Below are 19610 nucleotides of genomic sequence, written 5' to 3'. Positions count from 1 at the left end.
CTCATCCCTCTTGACCCCTCTCACACGGTTCCGTCCCGTTACAGTATGCCTACACTACCGTATCAGTCAACCTTGACTGTCTTCTACACTAACAGGCAGATGCCTTTCTTTGTCTTTGCACATTTTTTGGGGAATTTATGCTGTCAAATCGATGAATCGCATCTAACATAAAAGTCTTTGTTTACATAATATATGTGCGTGCATGTATGTGTATTATATTTATATACATCTAGACACACACACACACACACACACACACACACACACACACACACACACACACACGTATATTAATATAATAATATACACACACATGTATTATGTAAACAAAAACGTTTGTTAGATGTGATTAATCGCGATTAATCAATTTGACAGCAATGACCAACCACTACTTTTTGTTTGCAATTGTAGAAAGTTAATCACATTTGAATCTTGTGAAACCTGTCAAGAATGTGACATCTGGGTCATAATTTTCTGCAAAATAAAAAACAGAAAAATGTTATTAATGTTACTTGAAGAAAATGAAGCGGTTTTATAAGGATCATAAATATTTCTGCATTAATATTAGGATAACTGTGCACCCTCTGCCAATTCTCATTGTAATGTAAAAAATAAATATGCATACATTTTAAATTGTGACATATTCACAATAATTGCGCTCAACCTTAAATATGCTTTTTTTTTTTTTTTTTCTTTATGCTTTTTTTTTTTTTTTTTTGGGTGAAATATGACCTGGAAATCTGACCTCCTTTTGACATTCACCAATGAAAGAGATACTTCAGCTTTTGTTATCAAGATGCTGTGTTGGTTTAAGATCTCAATATAATCAGAAAAAAAAGCTTTATTTTTGCTTTTATAACTTTATCACCTTCCTGAAATCAGACTGAGGGTTATTTTATTCTAAACAGGCAATATCTGTAATGGCTATCAATTTATGCAGGAGCCGTATAAACGCACCAGTTGTTGCAGTCAAGCTGCTCTAAGATTGAGCATGTTGATATTGTGCCGCAAACCGGTTTTGACCTAAACACGTTATCTGAAATATGCCGTGATTGAACAAACACTACTGGCTAACATATTATGCACTTTGTATGGCAAATAGAGGAGCATTTGAAGTCAGCTACAGCTTGCAATCAGTGCCACATTTGATGATTTATTTTATGTAATGATCTCAAGTCATTTTACATATACCTGGTTTCAGATGATAATTACATGTTTCTGAGATCTTAGACAACTGTTAAACATTCTCATTAGATACTTTATTAGATTCTGTTTTCCAACACTAAATAATAGTACGAATTACATAATTTATCATGTCATATATTTATTTCGCCTTATTAATCAAAAAGAACACATTCCTTTTTGCCAAAGTTATTATTGTAAGCAGCCACATACAAAAGGTTTCTATTAAGGTAAAGGTCTAATATGTTTGCATGCGTCTTGTGAAGTGGCATTTATTGAGTTGAGTATGACCAGTTCTAGCAATATTGTAAGCTACATCACACTTGAGGCAGTTTGATTCTGCTGGTTGATGGTTAATACTTTACCTCTTTCTGCCTCATTACCTTTGACCGATTGTCTAAGCTAATCATTCCCGTATTCAAACCTGTCGTCATCTCATTCTCGCATTTACTGGACGTTCACAATGTCTACAGACTCACAGCTTTAAAACGTACTGTAATTCTGCAAAACTAAAATCTTGTGTTCCAAGATATTTGCATTTATTCACATTCAAAGGTTTATATTGATAAATGCATTTGTTTCACTTATGATCATTTGGAATGGCAGGGTACATCTATATTTTGTTCAGACTTTGCACTTCCTTTTTTTTTTTTTTTGATTATCTCCAGATTTATCACTAGTGGAGTTGGTTGGTATAATAAGATTTAAAAGTACCTCTTGGTTGCTTTTGTCTTTGCCTTCATATTACTATGGGAGCTTGTTTTCGCCACAGAATAAAACCATTTAAAATATAACAAAAAATAAAATAAAAAATTCCCCTCAGAAATCGCAAGATATAAAGTCTGAATAGCGAGTTTATATCTCGCAATTCAAACTTTATATACCTCAATTCTGAATCTATAACACAGTTGTGACTTTATATCTCACAATTCGTCTTTATAACTAAAAATTCTGACTTTAAAACTCAATTGTGACTATATATCTTGCAATTCTGACTTTATAACGCAATTGCGACTTTATATCTCTGTTCTGACTAGAACACAGTTGCAACTTTATATCTTGCAATTCGGACTTTATAACTCAATTGCAGCTATATATCTCACAATTCTGCTTTAACTTGCAATTGTGACTTTAAAACTTAATTGTGACTATATCTTGCAATTCTGACTTTATAACGCAGTTGCGCTTTATCTCGCTGTTCTGAATTTATAACTCACAATTCAGACTTTATAACTCAATTGCAGCTATACATCTCACAATTCTGCTTTAACTTGCAATTGTGACTTTAAAACTTAATTGTGACTATATCTTGCAATTCTGACTTTATAACGCAATTGTGACCTATATCTCGCAATTCTGCTTTAACTTGCAATTGTGACTTTAAAACTTAATTGTGACTATTTCTTGCAATTCGGACTTTATAACGCAGTTGCGCTTTATCTCGCTGTTCTGAATTTATAACTCACAATTCAGACTTTATAACTCAATTGCAGCTATATATCTCACAATTCTGACTTTATAACGCAATTGTGACCTATATCTCGCAATTGCGACTTTATAACACAATTGCGTCTTTATATCTCAATTCTGACTATAACGCAGTTGTGACTATATCTTGCAATTCAGACTTTATAACGCAGTTGCGCTTTCTCGCAGTTCTGAATTTATAACTCACAATCCAGACTTTATAACTCAATTACAACTATATATCTCACAATTCTGATTTAACTTGCAATTCTGACTTTATAACACAGTTGCGACTTTATATCTCGCAGTTCTGACTTAACTCACAATTGTGACTATAAATTCTGACTTTATCACTCACATTTGCAACTTTATAGCTTGCAATTGTAAATATATCTCGCAATTCGGACTTAACTCGTATTTGTGACTTTATATCTCACCATTCTGACTTTATATTTCGCAATTCGGTCTTTATAACTAAAAATTCAGACTTTAAAACTCAATTGTGACTATTTATCTCACAATTGCGATTTTATATCTCAATTCTGACTATAACTCAGTTGTGACTTTATATCTCACCATTCGGACTTTATATTTTGCAATTGCAAGTTTATATCTTGCAATTTTAAGAAACAAATTCAGAATTACGAGATGTAAACTCGCAATTGCGTGGAAAAAGTCTGAATTGTGAGAGAAAATGTCACAATTATCTTTTTTTTATTATTATTTCTTTTTTTTTATTCAGTGGTGGAAACAAACTTCCACAGATTCTAGTTCCGTCAGTATTGGGATAGACCGCTTCACCGGACACTGGAATCAATTTGCAGTTGCACACTACAGCAGATATAGCTTTAGGATCACTTCTGGGTAGATACGATATAGTCTTGTATACAGATTTTCATCTTTATTGAGTGGTACGATCAAGTAGACATTTGAGTGAAACAATTGTCTTTTTTTTTCTTGTTGCTTCCTGTTTTGATATCATGACTGTTCCTCAGGAATGTCTTGATTGTACATCGGCATGAAACTGAAGGATTGATTTTTACAGCTACTCTTGGAATGTTTTATGATTTGAAATGTGATGATGATTGAGAATCAGCCAAAGGTCGAATACTTCCCGTCTGCAGACTCGACTTCCAGCCTGTCATGTGATAAGCTCAGTTTCTGATTTGTGCCCTTTTCTGATTCTCATTCTTGCTTTTTTTTTTTTTTTTTTTGCCGTTTTTGTTTTGTATTGAAAATAAGATGTGAGTCTTTAAAATTATACAGATGTTTTATTTTACAGAGAACAAAAATAATGAAATTATATATGTACAAAATTACTTTTTTCTGTATAAAGAGAATCACATTGAGAGAATTTACTCTATTTATTCAAAGCTTGTTCTTATTTTGTAATGGCAGGTTCAGTCTAATAAGATGTAAAGAAGAACTTTTCAAAGTCTACTAAGTATTTATGTCATGCAATGAAAGTAATAAATGAAGTTTTCTTTACATAACTGGAGGTCTCTGCTGTTTTTCTTCTGTCTGTCTATCTCATATTTATACTCCTGTGGAGTAAGTCATAGCTGGATATGTTTTGCTCATAAAAAATTATAGGGGTGCAAATAATTGTGTCCAACGTGTTTTGGAGAAAAACATTTATTTCATTTCTGTCTGTGTATGTCTCTGTCTGTCTGTCTAAAAGTAAAGACCTTTACAATGTTACAATTTACAAAATATATTTCAAATAAATGCTGTTCTACTGAACTTACACACACACACACACAGACAGACAGACAGACACACAGACACACACACAGACACAGACACACACAATAAACATTTCTTGATCATCAAATCAACATATTTGACTGATTTCTGAAAGATCATAAATAAATGTTCCTTGTGATTTCTGGAAATTCTGCTTTGCCATCATGCAATTCATCAGGGATAAATTACATTTTAACACATTTTAACAAATTTATTAAAATAGAAAGCAGTTATTTTAAATTGTAATATTTCACATATAATTATTTCTACTGTATTTTTTTTTTTTTTACTCAGCCTTGATAAGCATACAAGAGACAAGAGACTTATTTCAAAAACATTTAAAAAATCTTCCTGACTATAATCTTTTCCTTATTTTGAGCCTTATGAATAATACACTCAGTACATTTATGTCTTTGGAGTCATTATGAAGAAGTGCTCCCATGCATTAGTGCTAATCATGCAGTTTTTCCTCTTGGGTGCCTCATGACACCAGAGCATTTCTGAGGTCTGCATCAGTCTGGCCAAGATCCCAGAATCCAAAATACATTTGCTCCATTTGCATAGATGATGTAAACGCACAAACTGTAGCACAGTTGCACACCCACAGCTGAGTGGATGCCACAGGGAGATCCTCCATCACTGATCCCTGGAGAAGATGACGGAGATGTGATGGTGAGGAATAGGTGAGGATGAATGTGTCTGTGTGTGCTCATTTGATTGCTGTCTGAAGGGAATGTGACCGCTCGGTGTGTGTGTGTGTGTGTGTGTGTGTGTGTGTGTGTGTGTGTGTAGGTCATTCAGGGCACGGCTCTTCTGTCTCTCAGCTGTTTATCATGAGTAAACCACTAATGAAAGAGATGCAGACTTTTCAGGAGAGGAAGGAGAACCACCAGTCGAGCCCCAGCAAGAAGCCTACACCGGTGAGTCTGTACTAAAGTTCCTTATACCAACATGGCACCTACTTTCCGTTATGGAAAACATGGGGTTTGTGTTGAGCTGCAGTTGATAATGCCTCTAAAAATACACGCGCCACCTGAAGCGAGACAGACTCGCGGACACGACGGCGCGAGCGCGTTTGGTGCAGTGATGCGATTAAGGAATAAACAGTCTGTATTCAACAGTGTAGCAGAAAGGCAGGTAACAGAAGATCACTATGATTCGAGATAAAATCACAACGCAGAATTTGGTAGGAGGAGCCATAGTACATTTTTAGAAAAAGCGATATGGACAAACGTTATAGGACCAGTTTCGTTACTGTGCGTGCGTTGATTACGGTTGCAGCACCGCAGATTGCGCAGCGATTTACGACAAAAAAGTTTATTTGGAAACGTTTTGTTAAGTCACTTGTTGGTTTTATTGTAATGAACAAAAAAAATTTATTTAGCATTTTATGTTGTTACTGGCAATTTTATGGCCTTATTGGCTACATTTGGTCTTATTTATTTATTCATTTATTTAATATTTGATTATGTAAATGGTAGCCTACTTCGTTTGGTTTTTATTTATGTTTGTTTGTGTAAACAATATTATCTGTCTAAAAACATTCGAAATTGGTTATTAGCATTTCTGGTATTATTGCACTATTATTTATTTACGTACTTAAACAACATTGGATGTTGTTAATGGCTAAATTTGGTCTTATTGCACAGTCTTTATTTATTTTGCATTTTTAATGGTAATTGTGTGTTTCTTTTTTATTAATCTTTTATATATATTTATAGAGAGTAAATATATATAATTTATGATCTGTTTGTCTAAAAACATCTGAAATTGTTTATTTACATTTTTGGTCTTGTTGCACAGTATTTATTAATTTATGTAATTTATGTTAATGGTAATTTTTGGTTTAGTTTTTATTATTATTATTGATATTTACATATCTGTTTGTCTTAAACATCTGAAATTGTTTATTGATAATTGTATTTATTTATTTATTTTACATTTGATGTTAATAGTAATTGTTTATTTTTATATATATCTGTTCTTTCTTATTTTCGAATCCATCCATCCTTCCCTCCCATCCATCCATTCCATCCAGTTCCTGACCAATGTTTCACTGTTAATTATTTATCTATTTATTTGAAATTGGTTGTTGACAATTTTGTCTTTATTGCATCAGGGTAGATAGGGTAATTTTAAGCTAAGGCTTATTTATGTATTGCAAAATTTTAAATCTATTCGAAACAACACTCTAATAGTGTGTGTGTGTGTGTGTATATATATATATATATATATATATATATATATATATATATATATATATATATATATATATATATATATATATATATAGAGAATTATTAGGCACCGTTGATTTTCTGACCATATTTTTTTTCCAGGCACATTTTACCAATTCCAAACCACAGTAATCCTAATAACTACTATTGATTTGGTATTTAATAATTAAATAAGTGGTATATCATTGTTCATGAAGGCTGGAAATGAAAAACACCATCAGGTGTGCAGAATTATTAGGCACATTTTCCTTTACAGATAAAATGAGCCAAAAAGAAAGACTCAGACTGAAAAGTCAAAAATTATGAAATGCCCATGAGAAGGATACAATACGAATGAAATACTAGACATTGCAGTTAAAGCATGACCATTGGACAGTGAAATGCTCGTTGGGTCAGCAGGGTCAGACAAAAACAGGTGGTAAAGAAAAGACACCTGTTAACTGCAAAGGAATGAAGAATTAAGGTGAAGAATTAAGTGTGAAACCATCAGGAAGCCTTTAGTCTCCAGCGCCACCATTTTCCAGAACTTCAACCTACATGGAGTCTCCAGAAGTGCAAGGTGTCAGGATCTCAGAGACTTCAGTTAGGTAAAGAATCCCAAAAAATTACTCCCACTAAATAAGAGTCACAAGCTGAAGTGTTGTAAAATACAGAAGACTGCTTTTTTTATAGGCTTTATGGACAGATAGGTTGAGAGTGACTCTTGAAGGACCAGCACCACATCCTCTTGTACCACTGTTTGAAGAATTCATCTTCCAAAATCTGGCAGTACGTTTTGGGAGTTTTTTAGTCCATCTCTGCAAAACGGACTTCAGGATGGACTAAAATGAACTTCCAAAACTTTTGGTACTAGAGGATGTGGTGCTTGTCCTTGAAGAGTCATTCTCAACCTATCTATATACATATACATGTACATATACATACATACATACATACATACATAAATTACATACATACATGCACGCACGCACGCACGCACGCAAACACAGCACAAACACACAAAACACACACACACGCACACACTTCAACTGCGAGAAGCATTGCACTTTCTTCATAAGCTGAATATGGAAGGCAGACTGGCGGAAGCTAGATGTTTTACTTTATAAAGTTTTAAATATGGAAATTGTACTTACACAAACCTAATACCCAAGAATTTTAACCAGACATTTTCGATTCCCGTTGACTTCCATCATGTGGACAATGGAAAAAATATATAATGGAGGTCCATGGCGACAAAAATTGTGTTGTTACCCTCCTTTAAAATATTGTTTGAAGAAGTCAAACAGGTTCGGAATAACATGTAGTGTATATGTCCTGCTGTCAACAATGCATTGTTTATTCAGCCAAAGCCTCAGAATGCCATCACTATTGCCGTGTCCTCCCGCGCCCTCTTCAATATGGATCAGGAGCAGGACATTTATGAGCAGCAGGGAATGGAGGATTACCTGAACTACCAGATCCAACATGAGGTCGAGCCATTCCCACCTGGACCTGCCTTCCCCTTCGTTAAGGTCAAATCTGCTCGATGTACTTAGAAAAACTATGACTCCATTTCAAATGATCTCAACTTAAGGGAGATAATGAAATGGGGAAATGTTTTTTCTTTCCTGTGTAGGCAGTGGAGGCAGTGAATGCTCGCCTCAGAGAGCTGTATCCAGACAGTGAAGAGCTCTTTGATGTGGTTCTGATGACCAGCAATCATGCTCATGTGGGACTTCGGCTCATAAACTCAATTAATCATCACCGTAGGTCAAAACATCTTTGACTGCAAAGCTCCGCTTTCACTGGATAAACATCAGGAATAATGTGTCCCTTTGAAACATGGCAAGCTTGTAATATACTAGTATTTATCATCTAATATGTTTTAATGCCATGGCCCCCTGAATATGAGGACACACCCATGCAAGAGACCCCATTCCTAATGTATAAAGACAGCTATATATTTTCATACATAATGGCCAATTTGTACTGTAAGAAAATATTAACATGATTTCTTCCTAAATTAAACAATTGACTTTTATATCGTCATAATGCAAATTATTACAATATTTTGGAAACACTCTACAATTAAGTTTCATTTGTTAACATGTGCATTAGTTAAGAGGAACAATACTTCTACAGCATTTAGTTAATGTTAACTTCAACGTTTGCTAATACATGTTTAAATCAAAGGCTATGTCTGTTAACATGAATTAATGCACTGTGAATTAACATGAACAAACATTGAACAACTGTATTTTTTAATAAGTAACCTCTTAAGGGATGGTTCACCCAAAAATGAAAACTAGCCCATGATTTACTCACCCTCAAGTCATCCTAGGTGTATATGACATTCTTCTTTCAGACGAATACAATCAGAGTTATATTAATAAATGTCCTGGCTAATACAAGCTTTATAATGGCAGTGAAAGGCAGCCCAAAATTTGACCGCCTTCTTATTCAACTTTCAATGGCACGACGATGATGTTGGACGTAGCATAAGCATTTTGAACTGCGAGAAGCGTTTCACTTTCTTTGTAAGTTGAATACAGAAGGCAGTCTGGCGGAAGCTAGATATTTTACTTTATAAAGTTTTAAATTGTACTTACAAAAACCAAATACCCTAGAATTTTAACTTGACATTTTCGATTCCCATTGACTTCCATTATGTGGACAATGGAAAAAAATAGTTTGGGTCGGGTTGGGTCCGTGGCGACAGAAATTGTGTTGTTACCCACCTTTAAAATATTATTTTAAGAAGTTAAACAGATTTGGAATAACATGATGGTGAATAAAATATGACAGAATTGTAATTTTTGGATGAACCGTCCCTTTAAAGGTGCACTATGTAAACATTTTTTTTTTAAAATCTGTAAAATATCCAAAAACCACTAGGCCAGTGTTATATATTTTGTTCAGTTGAGTACTTACAATGTCCCAAATGTTTCCAACTATTTGTAAATCATGAGAAATAGCTATTTTAACCAAGGGACTGGGACATGTGAGGGAGTCGCCTGTCGATTGCATCACATCTGTGTTACCCTCGGTTTCCGGTTTTATTCTGCAGAAACGCTTTACTCTCACTGCAGTGTGAACAAGTGTCATAGCAGCCGCCGAGCGAATGTCATAACATAATTTTCAACACACTCAGATGTATCTAATATGATAAACAGAGCTGCGTTACCTCATAGTCATGACCGGATAACCGGAAGTGGCACCGGCTACTGTGTCATAATAAAAGTCCCGTCGCTCTTCTCATTAACAATCGCTCCAGCGGCCGTGCTCAACTCCACAACACTCGGTCCTGCTTCTGCTTCAAACTACAGTAACATTAATAATCGCATCCATGAACATGATTTCTGCCCGAGTCCTATCTCGATTCTTTTCCACTGGCTGTGAGGTGAAGGCCTTTGCTGCGTCCCAATTCGCCTACTTATACTATGATCTGAAAGTATTTACTCATTTTGTGAAGAAAAAGTACATACTTTTGAGTGTGTAGCAGAAGAGTATGCAAGCTTTGGGACATACTACTTCATCATCTATAACAGACTCTGTTGCTTAGTTGCGTGCATCCCGTCACCAAAACTGCCCTGTCAATCATCACCACAGTTCAAATCCTCCACATTCAATTTAATTTCTTACCGTATTGGAGAGAAATGGAGTAGCACGTTGAACTGCCATTCGTGGGTCTTTAATGCAGAGACTCTCCTCATGTGTTTGCAGTTTTAATATAATGATGCATTTAAAAGTTAATGGCCAAACGTATCATTACAAAAGTTCTCAATGCTGCTGCAGGTGAAATATAATGTGGATAATATTGAATAAATATCTTTTCGTCAGGTTAAATACTGATAATTGCTCACTCAAACCCCTTTATCGAACGCTCTCTACTTAACCGTCGGACTCACACAACTGTCAGGTTTGTAGTTTTTTAACACTTTTTATCCGTGTTTGTAGTTCTAATCGAATCCTCGTCCATCTCGCAATGGGTTGTGGGCAATATCAGCCGTTTGAGTGTGCATCGATCTGCACTTCGAATTATGACCGGAAATAGTAGACCATCCGGGAATCTTTAGAATACTCTTTTCAACATACTACGATTTGGGACATACTAATTATATTTTCGAATACTATTTAGGACGGATAGTATGCGAATTGGGACGCAGCGCACATGTCCCAAAAGTCTGCGCTCAAACGTGGCGTCATCAAACTACGCCTTTGTTTTGAACAGGCGACCTCTAGCGGACGGAAAAGTTACATAGTGCAGCTTTAAGTGCACATATTACCTTTTGATATCCTTAAAAAAACTTTTTAGTGCAACTAGTGTTTCCTTAAAGGTGCTTAGTTCATGCCTAACTGAGCTCAGTTATCAAAAGATTCTGTTATGGTATCGTTTTAAGTGCACTTCAATTTGGAGGTTGTCCTTTCTATGTAATTATGAAAGTGTAAATAATGTCTTGTGTTGTCTGTTATTTCCAGAGCTGTTTATAGAGCGCTTTTGTATGACAGGAGGCAAGAGTCCTATTGGTTATCTGAAAGCGTACCACACCAACCTTTATCTGTCAGCGGATTCACTGAAAGTAAGAGAAGCCCTTGAGCAAGGTGAGTGGAGTGTTTGGGGAATGAATTATCTTCTCATGGTACAAATATACTTATTTTGTATGAAATTCTTTTAATTAGGAATTGCAGCAGCTACAGTATTCTCACAGGGAAAAATCACAGAGGTGTCGGAGACTCAGCTGCGAGTGGCCTTTGATGGAGATGCCGTTCTCTTCTCGGATGAGTCGGAGAGAATTTACAAAGCCCACGGACTGGACAAGTTCTTTGAGCATGAGAAAGCCCATGAGAATAAACCTCTTGATCATGTATGTTCAATTCAAATGTAATAGCAGTGCAATATTATATGGCGTGAATTCTTCAAAGGTTGAGAACCATAGACTGTAAAAAAATATGGATGTAGTGTCCGTGACGTCACCCATAGGATTCTGATGAACAGTTTTGAAGCGTAAAGTATGGACGAGCCGGCCGTCGCCCTCTTGGCAGCACGTCACTCCCGGATAACAGAAAATGGCCAAAAAGGCAGGACGTGGGCTGAGCTGAAGTGACGCGATGATTAACAGACAGCAGATAAATGGCTATCCACCTGTCACTCAAAGTGGCCACGCCCTTAATCATGCAGAACTTTAAAGCTTTATATAATGTAAACGAATGAGTGAAAAATTCACCCCCTCACAGTTGTCATGAAGGGCAAAATTAGTCGTATAGACCAAAACCACAATTTGTACCAGGCTGTAAACATGTTTTATTCTGCTGTAAGGTTGGCCATTTTAACATGGGGCTCAATGAGATTCTGCTCCCTTCTGGAGCCAGTCTCTAGTGGCCAGTCGATGAATTGCAGTTTAAGTCACTTCCGTATTGGCTTCAAGAGAAACTGCGGGAGGTTGCCGCTTGTTGAGAACTCCATTTGATCCAAAATGTGAATGACGTTTGCTGCAATGTAGGTAATTTTTCACAAGAAAACAAGGATATTATACTTGTGACTCGGGTTGTCAAATGAACTCCTGTTGAACAAGGTACAATCAGTACCAGTCGTCAGCCTACTAAAAAAAACAGACCGTACCAGCATTTCCGCAGTACCGGATATCGGCCTATTCGGTATCCACTGATAGACACTGCTTTCGAGCATTGTCTGGTGCTTGCTTTCTGAGCGCCAAATGCTTCTATTTAGCGTGTATTACAAGTATTAAGCATTGTAGCCATTCACAATCCTATCTGTTTAGCGCGTGAACTCAATTACCTATCAGATGTGCTAGACAGTAAGTTAGTCGGAATCCGTTTAAAGGGCCGGTCACACTGCACTTTTCGTTCCATTGACTTCCATTCGTACGCATGCAAATCAAAGTTTTGCATTCCGATGCGTTCCAAAGTTCAAGTTTGGTAACTCTGACCTGCGAATTTGCATCATGTGAGGATGTGTGACCAGTTGAAGAACGATGTGTCACGGCGTGACTTCTTGGCTGAATTAAAAGAATAATATTTATGCAGTAAAGCCAAGTAGATTGTTTAATTTGTACATTTTTGAGTAAATTATTATATGTTATATGTTGAATTCATGTTTATAAAAAAGACGCCGCAGAGCATGATGCTATATAATGACCATTGCAGTGTCCAAAGAAATTTCATATTCTCTAGAGTGACTGCGGCTTAACACCGCTGAAAACACATGAGGTTTCATTTAACGCGAGCCGCACTCTCGAGAAGGGTCCATCTGCGTCCCACAATAATACACTACGCCTGCATGGATGTCATTGACAAAAACAATCTTTTGAAGTGAATTATTTTATGTTTAAGACTAACCTGTAATGCCTTAGAGTCTTATGAAAGAATTAAATGAAGCTATTAGTAAAACATAAGATGGATCAATACACTCATGGTCCACTCTAGATTAAAAAAAAAAATCGTGGACAAACCCAACCGTGGGGTAAAAAATGTAATAAAAAATGGATCCCAACTGTTGGCTTTGTCCAAATTTGGGTTAAAAAAACCTGCATTTTTAGAGTGTAATTAAAAGTACTATATGTAAGTTTTTAACTGTAGTAAAGCATAAAAATACCAAAATATGTTTGCAGATATTTAGGAAACCTGCTAAGTTCACACACTCGTCTTTCTGAAAAACAATGCTACAGCCAGTTATTCTACTTTGAAATGTGCGTTTCGTGAGGGAATGTTTTGTTTTGTTTGTGATACCGCACATTGTGGTAGGCTATATATAGTATTTTGACACATCAGGTTCCCAGTTGGCGCAAAACACGGCATATTACTACCAAGGAAGCCAGCAAACAAACTCGGTCAGAGATCGCAGATTCTACCCAACCTAAAAAGCCCATTAAAATGCAGATAAATCAACTCATCAATTTACAGTGTGTTAGTCTCCTCGCCTTCCATTGTCAATTACGCTTGTTCCTGTTGCATGTCCTCAATTTGGCAACCCGCGTGAGTGTCGAGTCTGAGGAGGAGTGGACACGGCAAACAATATTTTGAATTTGGACTGCAGTACCCAAACATTAGTTGTCATTCTTACATACAGCACCTTTAACCCTCTGGGGTTCTTCATTTATTGGTCACACTCAGGACCTTCAGGTCAAAAATGACCCGGAGGGCGGGATTAAGATAAAAAAGATTTGAGTATATATATATATATAATTTTATTTTTATTTTTTTTATTAAAGCTGTATTTCATTTTAGAGTCAAGCCTTGGCCTCATGAAAGCTATTTTTTTAATGAGATCGGTGCCATTCGGTGGACACATTGAGCATTTTTATCACGCAATACATTTTTACCACTATAGTGGATCTTGCGTTTTATAAACATTTTTTAATCTAAAACATCAAGAGTGCAAAACAGACAAAAAAACTCACACACACACACAATTAGATTCACCCCTTCACTGTTGAGTCCTTTTTTCTGCATCCTGACTGATTTGTATATTGTATGCACAAAAAAACTCTTTATTTTCATATTTTTGCATTTCCTATGGGGGTCATTTTTGACCCGAAGGTCCTGAGTGTCAATATATTTTTTTACGACCACTTAGACTTTTCAAATCCTGTCCCCAATTGGTTTGGGTGTTCATATACCAAGTACCAATAAAGTCACCAAGGTTTGGACCATTCTGATTTGGCTACGATTTAAAAAAAAAAAAATTATAAAACGCTTCGGGGTCATTTTTGACCCGAAGAACCCCAGAGGGTTAAAGCTACCATCGAACCCCAAACCTTACCGTAAATATTGCATAAAATAAAAAAATATTTGAAATATTTAAAATACTTTAAAAACTGAGGAAAACAAACAGGATGACTTACGGCGTTATATGTGGTCTGTATGCCTTATGACTAGCTGCCGATAGTGAAGCTTAAAAAGTGAGGAACGTGAAGCAAAAGAAGAGCAGTACTAGTGATGACATCAGCAAATCCAGAGGGAGAGCTCTGATGACATCACATATGGCTGTTTCATTGTAGGGGGCGTAATTAGGGTGGTTTGTAGTACTGTGGGACACATGGGCTGCGTCCGAAAACCTAGGCAGCTGACTCGTTGCCTCGCTGCCTTATCAGACAATGACTTGTAAGGCAGCGTTTGTGCATGAAGGCACCTCACTAAACTAATTTCGGACAGACTTCTTATGCAGTGTAACAGTTGAATGATCTACAGCTAAATAGAGTGAGCTTTGGTGAGAACTAAACACATATTGAATTACTACATTAGTCATTTCTCACTAGAAATGACATCAGAGGTGGGAAATGTTGGTAAAAAACGTACATTTACACACAAACTGACCAGCAAACACAACTTTCGGACGCCAGCTCAACTGTCACATAATGGAACGCACAGGATTGTGGGATATCAAAGGCAGCGAAGGATACATATAAGCTGCCTTCAAAAGGTTATCTCAGAAGACAGGAAGTGAAGCTAACATTAGATTTGGACGTGCCTTGATGCCTTCCTTGAAATGTGTCCTCCGAAGGCAGCATTTTCCAGGCTTCGGACGGAGCCTTGGAGAGCTTGCGGATCCTTACCTTACACCCATCAAAGTGTAAACACAATGTAAAAATGTTTACAATTACTAGAGATTTGTATTATAGCGAGAGTGCATTATTCAGTGAGCTTGCGCTTTGATTGACAGCCTTGGGGTATTTTATCCAACAACGACGTACTAAAAACGGAAATGTTTTTCTTTTATGCGTTTTTCGTGTATTGACGACAACGTTGTCAAAACGATCCCCGTTCACGTGAGTCCATGAAAACCACTGAAAACGGTGTATTCTGCTGCCAGTAGTTGCGATGTCACTTTGTAAAGAAACATCATGCGCCTATAGACTGAACACGTAATACGCATGCACATGATGTCACCATTTTCAAAACAATTGTGTTTTAGTAGTTTAGACGATTAATGGTATGGTTTTCAAAAACTTGCACTTTTGAATCCTGTTTTCAGACCCCCAAAACGCTGTTGTCGTGTCGTGTAAACGGTCCCTAAGTGATTATAAAGGGAGGGCTCTTCTCTTGCTTTCTATATATTGCCCGTTCACAATCTGAATACAGGTTTAGTTTTTCATAGTAGTTTAAACTGCGATTACTGACAGTGATAACCAACAGACGAGTACCATTCAACAGGTTATGCTCTGGTACCAAAATTGGTACCAAGAACCACAAAATTTTACTGGTATTTTTACCGACTACTCAAATTTTGGTACTGTGACAACCCTACTTCTGACAATAATGAATGATCTTTTTTCCTGTAGGGACCACTTAAGGGGTTCCTGGAAGCTCTGGGGAAACTGCAACAGAAATTCTATGCCAAAGGCCAGCGCTTGGACTGTCCCATTCGCACCTATTTGGTTACAGCTCGCAGTGCAGCCAGTTCAGGCACCCGGGCCCTCAAGACGCTGCGTTCATGGGGCCTGGAGACAGACGAGGCTCTCTTCCTGGCAGGAGCCCCTAAAGGCCCCATGCTGGAAAAGATCAGACCTCACATCTTCTTCGATGACCAAATGTTCCACGTGGAGGGAGCGGCGGAACTTGGAACTGTGGCGGCTCATGTTCCCTATGGAATTGCTCAGAGGTTTCCAACAAAGACAGGGAAGGAATTAAAAAAAGACATGTCAGCCAAGCAGCTAGAGTGAATACTGTTTAAACAAAGCTTAATTTAAACAAAGCTTTTAAGAATTGGTCAAATGTCTATGGACTGTTTGAGTTTTGCTTTTGCAACTTCCAAAAATGGACCAGTTTGTCCTTGACAGACCATCTGCACTGGATATCATAGAGAACAGAGAAAGAAACTATAGGGAATAAATTATATTTTACTGTTGAGTTAAATTGTAAAAAAAAAAAAAAAAAATGTTTATTTAATTGTATTATTCCACGGTGTAACTTATCTGAAGCTAAAATGAACTAAATGCTGTGTTGGATATCATAAATAACACCTTTAACACTTGCATACATATTTCCAGCTTTTATATTGTAATTGCCATGTTTTGAGTGACCATCTCTGTGATTGTTCCCCATAAAGGGCTGTTTTACACTGTATTTAACCTCTGTGTATATCCGCTATGCAGTGTTTTAATTCATCAGTGTACAAATTTGGTTTAGGTTTTGCTGTGTTTATTATTGTTCTGCGGTGTGGGTGTGATATTATGTTTGTGTTACTCAGGGCATGATCTCCCATAATAAACAGTGAAGAGGATGGAAAAATAGACCATATTTTTCTCTCTCCTTGTAGTTCAGAATTACCCCTTAACTGTGTGCCAAATATGCCAAAATATTCTTGTAAACACAGTCGGTTATGTCTTAAGTGAACGTAAACAGTTGAGAAAGAAAACGCATGTGTAACTGTATATTGGATCCATGCAGGGGTCGGGCAGTTCGGTCTGGACTTGATCCGTTGTGGAGCAACTATGCCCGAACAGGAGCTGTTCACACCAATTCAATTTTCAGGGCGGGCTTTAGACGATGATGGACAGATGATAAACTGTAACGTAAGCATCCACGTCACCAAAGAGCGCTTGGGTTGAATTTGTTCTAATCCTAAATGGAGAACTTGTTCGTATATGCATTCAGCTTTACTATTCCTCTCAGAAATGATGATCGTGTTGGTAAGTACTCTGTCTCTCCTTAAATTCTTTTTTACAACACCGGCAAAGATCGTTTACACTCAGCTTCTATATGTGCCGTTAAATGTAAAATATTCGTTTTTTTTTTGGCAAGGTTGCCTGCTAAAATTTGCACTCCTGGGTCTAAATATCACATAATTGGGGTCACTTCAGCCCGCAGACATGGAAAAACAGCCCGCGGACTTGGCAACACAGTGCAGTTGAGTTCTGTTGACATTTGACAACAAACGTTATGCGTCGCTCCGTTGTTCTGATTGGTTGTATATCTATCCAATCGAGGTCTTTCCTGGTTCGGATGAAACAAACCCCATAATCGCAGCCCAACGGAGCAGTATCAGACTCATATTCTGACTAGAATTGAGAATGACAACATCAGGCTATATTATAACGTTAATTAAAAGAAAATACACTCGCTGTACTTGACTGAATAACTTTTGTAACCATATTTGTAATGTATATTTTCTTCATAAAGAGTGTTGTTTTACATTTGATTACAATTTCTGTACCTGAATACCTGAAAATCTTAAAACACTGTTTATTTCAGTCGTATCTTTGTATTTATTCGTTTTTTAATTTGATCTTTTTTAATTACTGAGTGTACTTGTCACAATCACCAGTGTGAGTGCCCCTGTTTACCACCTGAGGGCACCCCACCACGGACTGTCACTCCATTAAGGACTACATCTCCCATAATCATTTGCCCGGACTCATCAGCACTCATTGATTACATCCACCTGCACCCCATTACCTTGTTAGTTCACACCATATAAGCCTGGTCATGTCATTTATTCATTGCGAAGTCTTGTTTGTTGTATATACTGCATTTCTGAGCATTCTCTCTGATTTCTTGTCGCTTGGTCTTGGATTACTTGCCTGTTCTGTGGATTCTCTCCTGCCTTGTTTGCCTGTTTGGACTGCTTGCCTGTGTATGACCTGTTGCCTGTTTTTGACTACAATTGTGGATTACCCTTTAAAATAAAGCTGCCTTTGGATCCTCAACCTTCTGTCTCAGAGCAGTATTTTACAGTACTTGTTTTAAATAATGCTTGAAATGTATATTAGTTAGGCCAATAATATTAATTTTTTTTTTGCTGTGATATTTTTAAACCATAGGCAAAAAGGTCCTTGTGTAAGTGTTTTTAAGCCTGTTGGTTTTTGTTTATGGTACAATGAAAGTGAAAATAAGACTGAGTGGGAATGATTTTTTTTTTTTTGGAATTGAAATTAGGAATAAGAATCGCAATCTTTAAAATTAAAATGATAACCATTAGCAGGATGCTTAGCTTTCTTTTCTTCTCTTTTTTTTGATTGCCTTTCCCTCCTCCCAATCCATATTTTAGTAATCATCATAAATTGGATGTCATTCAAAATCTTAACTCAAAATTCAAATTGGACATTGCGTTACCATGAAAACGGTACTTTAAATCCTTTTAGCGGGTCCCTAGTTGGCGGTGTCATGTTTCATATTTCAAAATTTATTTGAACTATTTTATAATCAATTTTCTTTCTTCAATTTTTTTTCTAATCTTGACAAAAAGCATATCATTGGAAAGTTCTGGGACTCAATGTTCCATATGTGGCAACTAGTTTGTGATAGAAGTCATATTGTGACATAAATATATTCATTTGTCACATGAGAACACCTCATCAATACCATCATTTCAATTGTTTTGATGTCAACTTCAAATTTGGAACACACATGGCTTTGGTTTTCTTGCGGTTTTAGAGTTAAATTGGTTTTGTAAATTTTTTTTTAATGAAATACAGTAGTACAGTAGGCTTGTTTTATAGTAAACTTAAACTTCTATATATATTATACTTTCATTTTTTGAAGTGCACTTCTGCAATAATCTGCCAAGTGTCTTTTTTAAAAGGAGAACAACCTCTGTATTCCAATCCAAAGAATTCATGAATAGCAACTATTTAAAGCTGCAGTCCGTAACTTCTTTTGGGGTTCAAAATTATCCAAAATACATTTTTGAGGAAGTACATAACCAGCCAGTTCAAAACTATCTTCTTACCTTAGCCCGATTCACAATGGTAAACTTGTAGTGATGTGTTATAATTTGAGTGGTACGTTGGCATGTCTTTGCGTCATTACGTCTCGTCTGTCTACATAAAGAAGGAGTCCAGCTAGTAGGATATAGTGCATGCGAGGATGCTGCAGGTGGCGGATCATTTATAGCCTTTTCTCACAGCAGCTGGAATAATTCAACTTATCATTTTGATGGCGGATTGTAATCAAGAAAGATCCAAACGACAATCATCAGTGACAACTGGAGATTCACCCGGAGTCAAAAGCAAAAGATTAGACTGTACAGAAATTAAACAC

At 36.6% G+C, this 19610-nt stretch overlaps 2 protein-coding genes across 4 annotated transcripts in view; both read left to right on the top strand.

Annotated features, from left to right (window-relative positions):
• The window catches only part of zfyve28 (zinc finger, FYVE domain containing 28), a 42550-nt gene that overhangs the window by 18176 nt on the left and 4764 nt on the right, over positions 1–19610 (top strand). The window lies entirely within an intron of this gene.
• nt5c1ab (5'-nucleotidase, cytosolic IAb) lies at positions 4879–16868 on the top strand. Of its 3 annotated transcripts, none has more exons than XM_079833426.1 (7): positions 4879–5078; positions 5188–5315; positions 7976–8143; positions 8248–8377; positions 11091–11213; positions 11292–11476; positions 15911–16868. In XM_079833426.1, the coding sequence occupies exons 2-7, from the start codon at positions 5229–5231 to the stop codon at positions 16289–16291; spliced, it is 1074 nt and encodes a 357-aa protein (XP_079689552.1). In that variant the 5' UTR covers positions 4879–5078; positions 5188–5228; the 3' UTR covers positions 16292–16868. The 3 variants fall into 3 exon arrangements, with proteins under 3 accessions (XP_079689552.1, XP_079689553.1, XP_079689554.1); XM_079833427.1 differs by having other exon boundaries at positions 4991–5067; XM_079833428.1 differs by lacking the exons at positions 4879–5078; positions 5188–5315 and adding an exon at positions 6785–7219.

The sequence above is a fragment of the Gobio gobio genome (genome assembly GCF_949357685.1).
Source record: "Gobio gobio genome assembly, chromosome: 13".
In the NCBI taxonomy this organism is placed as follows: domain Eukaryota; kingdom Metazoa; phylum Chordata; class Actinopteri; order Cypriniformes; family Gobionidae; genus Gobio; species Gobio gobio.
This window is presented reverse-complemented; position numbering and strand designations above follow the sequence as displayed.

Excerpts from the sequence above, each read along its gene's own strand:
- nt5c1ab (XM_079833426.1), top strand. The coding sequence starts at position 5,229 with ATGAGTAAACCACTAATGAAAGAGATGCAGACTTTTCAGGAGAGGAAG. Across the intron at positions 5,316-7,975 it reads CCAGCAAGAAGCCTACACCG|CCAAAGCCTCAGAATGCCAT; the intron begins GTGAGTCTGTAC and ends TTGTTTATTCAG. Across the intron at positions 8,378-11,090 it reads AAACTCAATTAATCATCACC|AGCTGTTTATAGAGCGCTTT; the intron begins GTAGGTCAAAAC and ends TGTTATTTCCAG.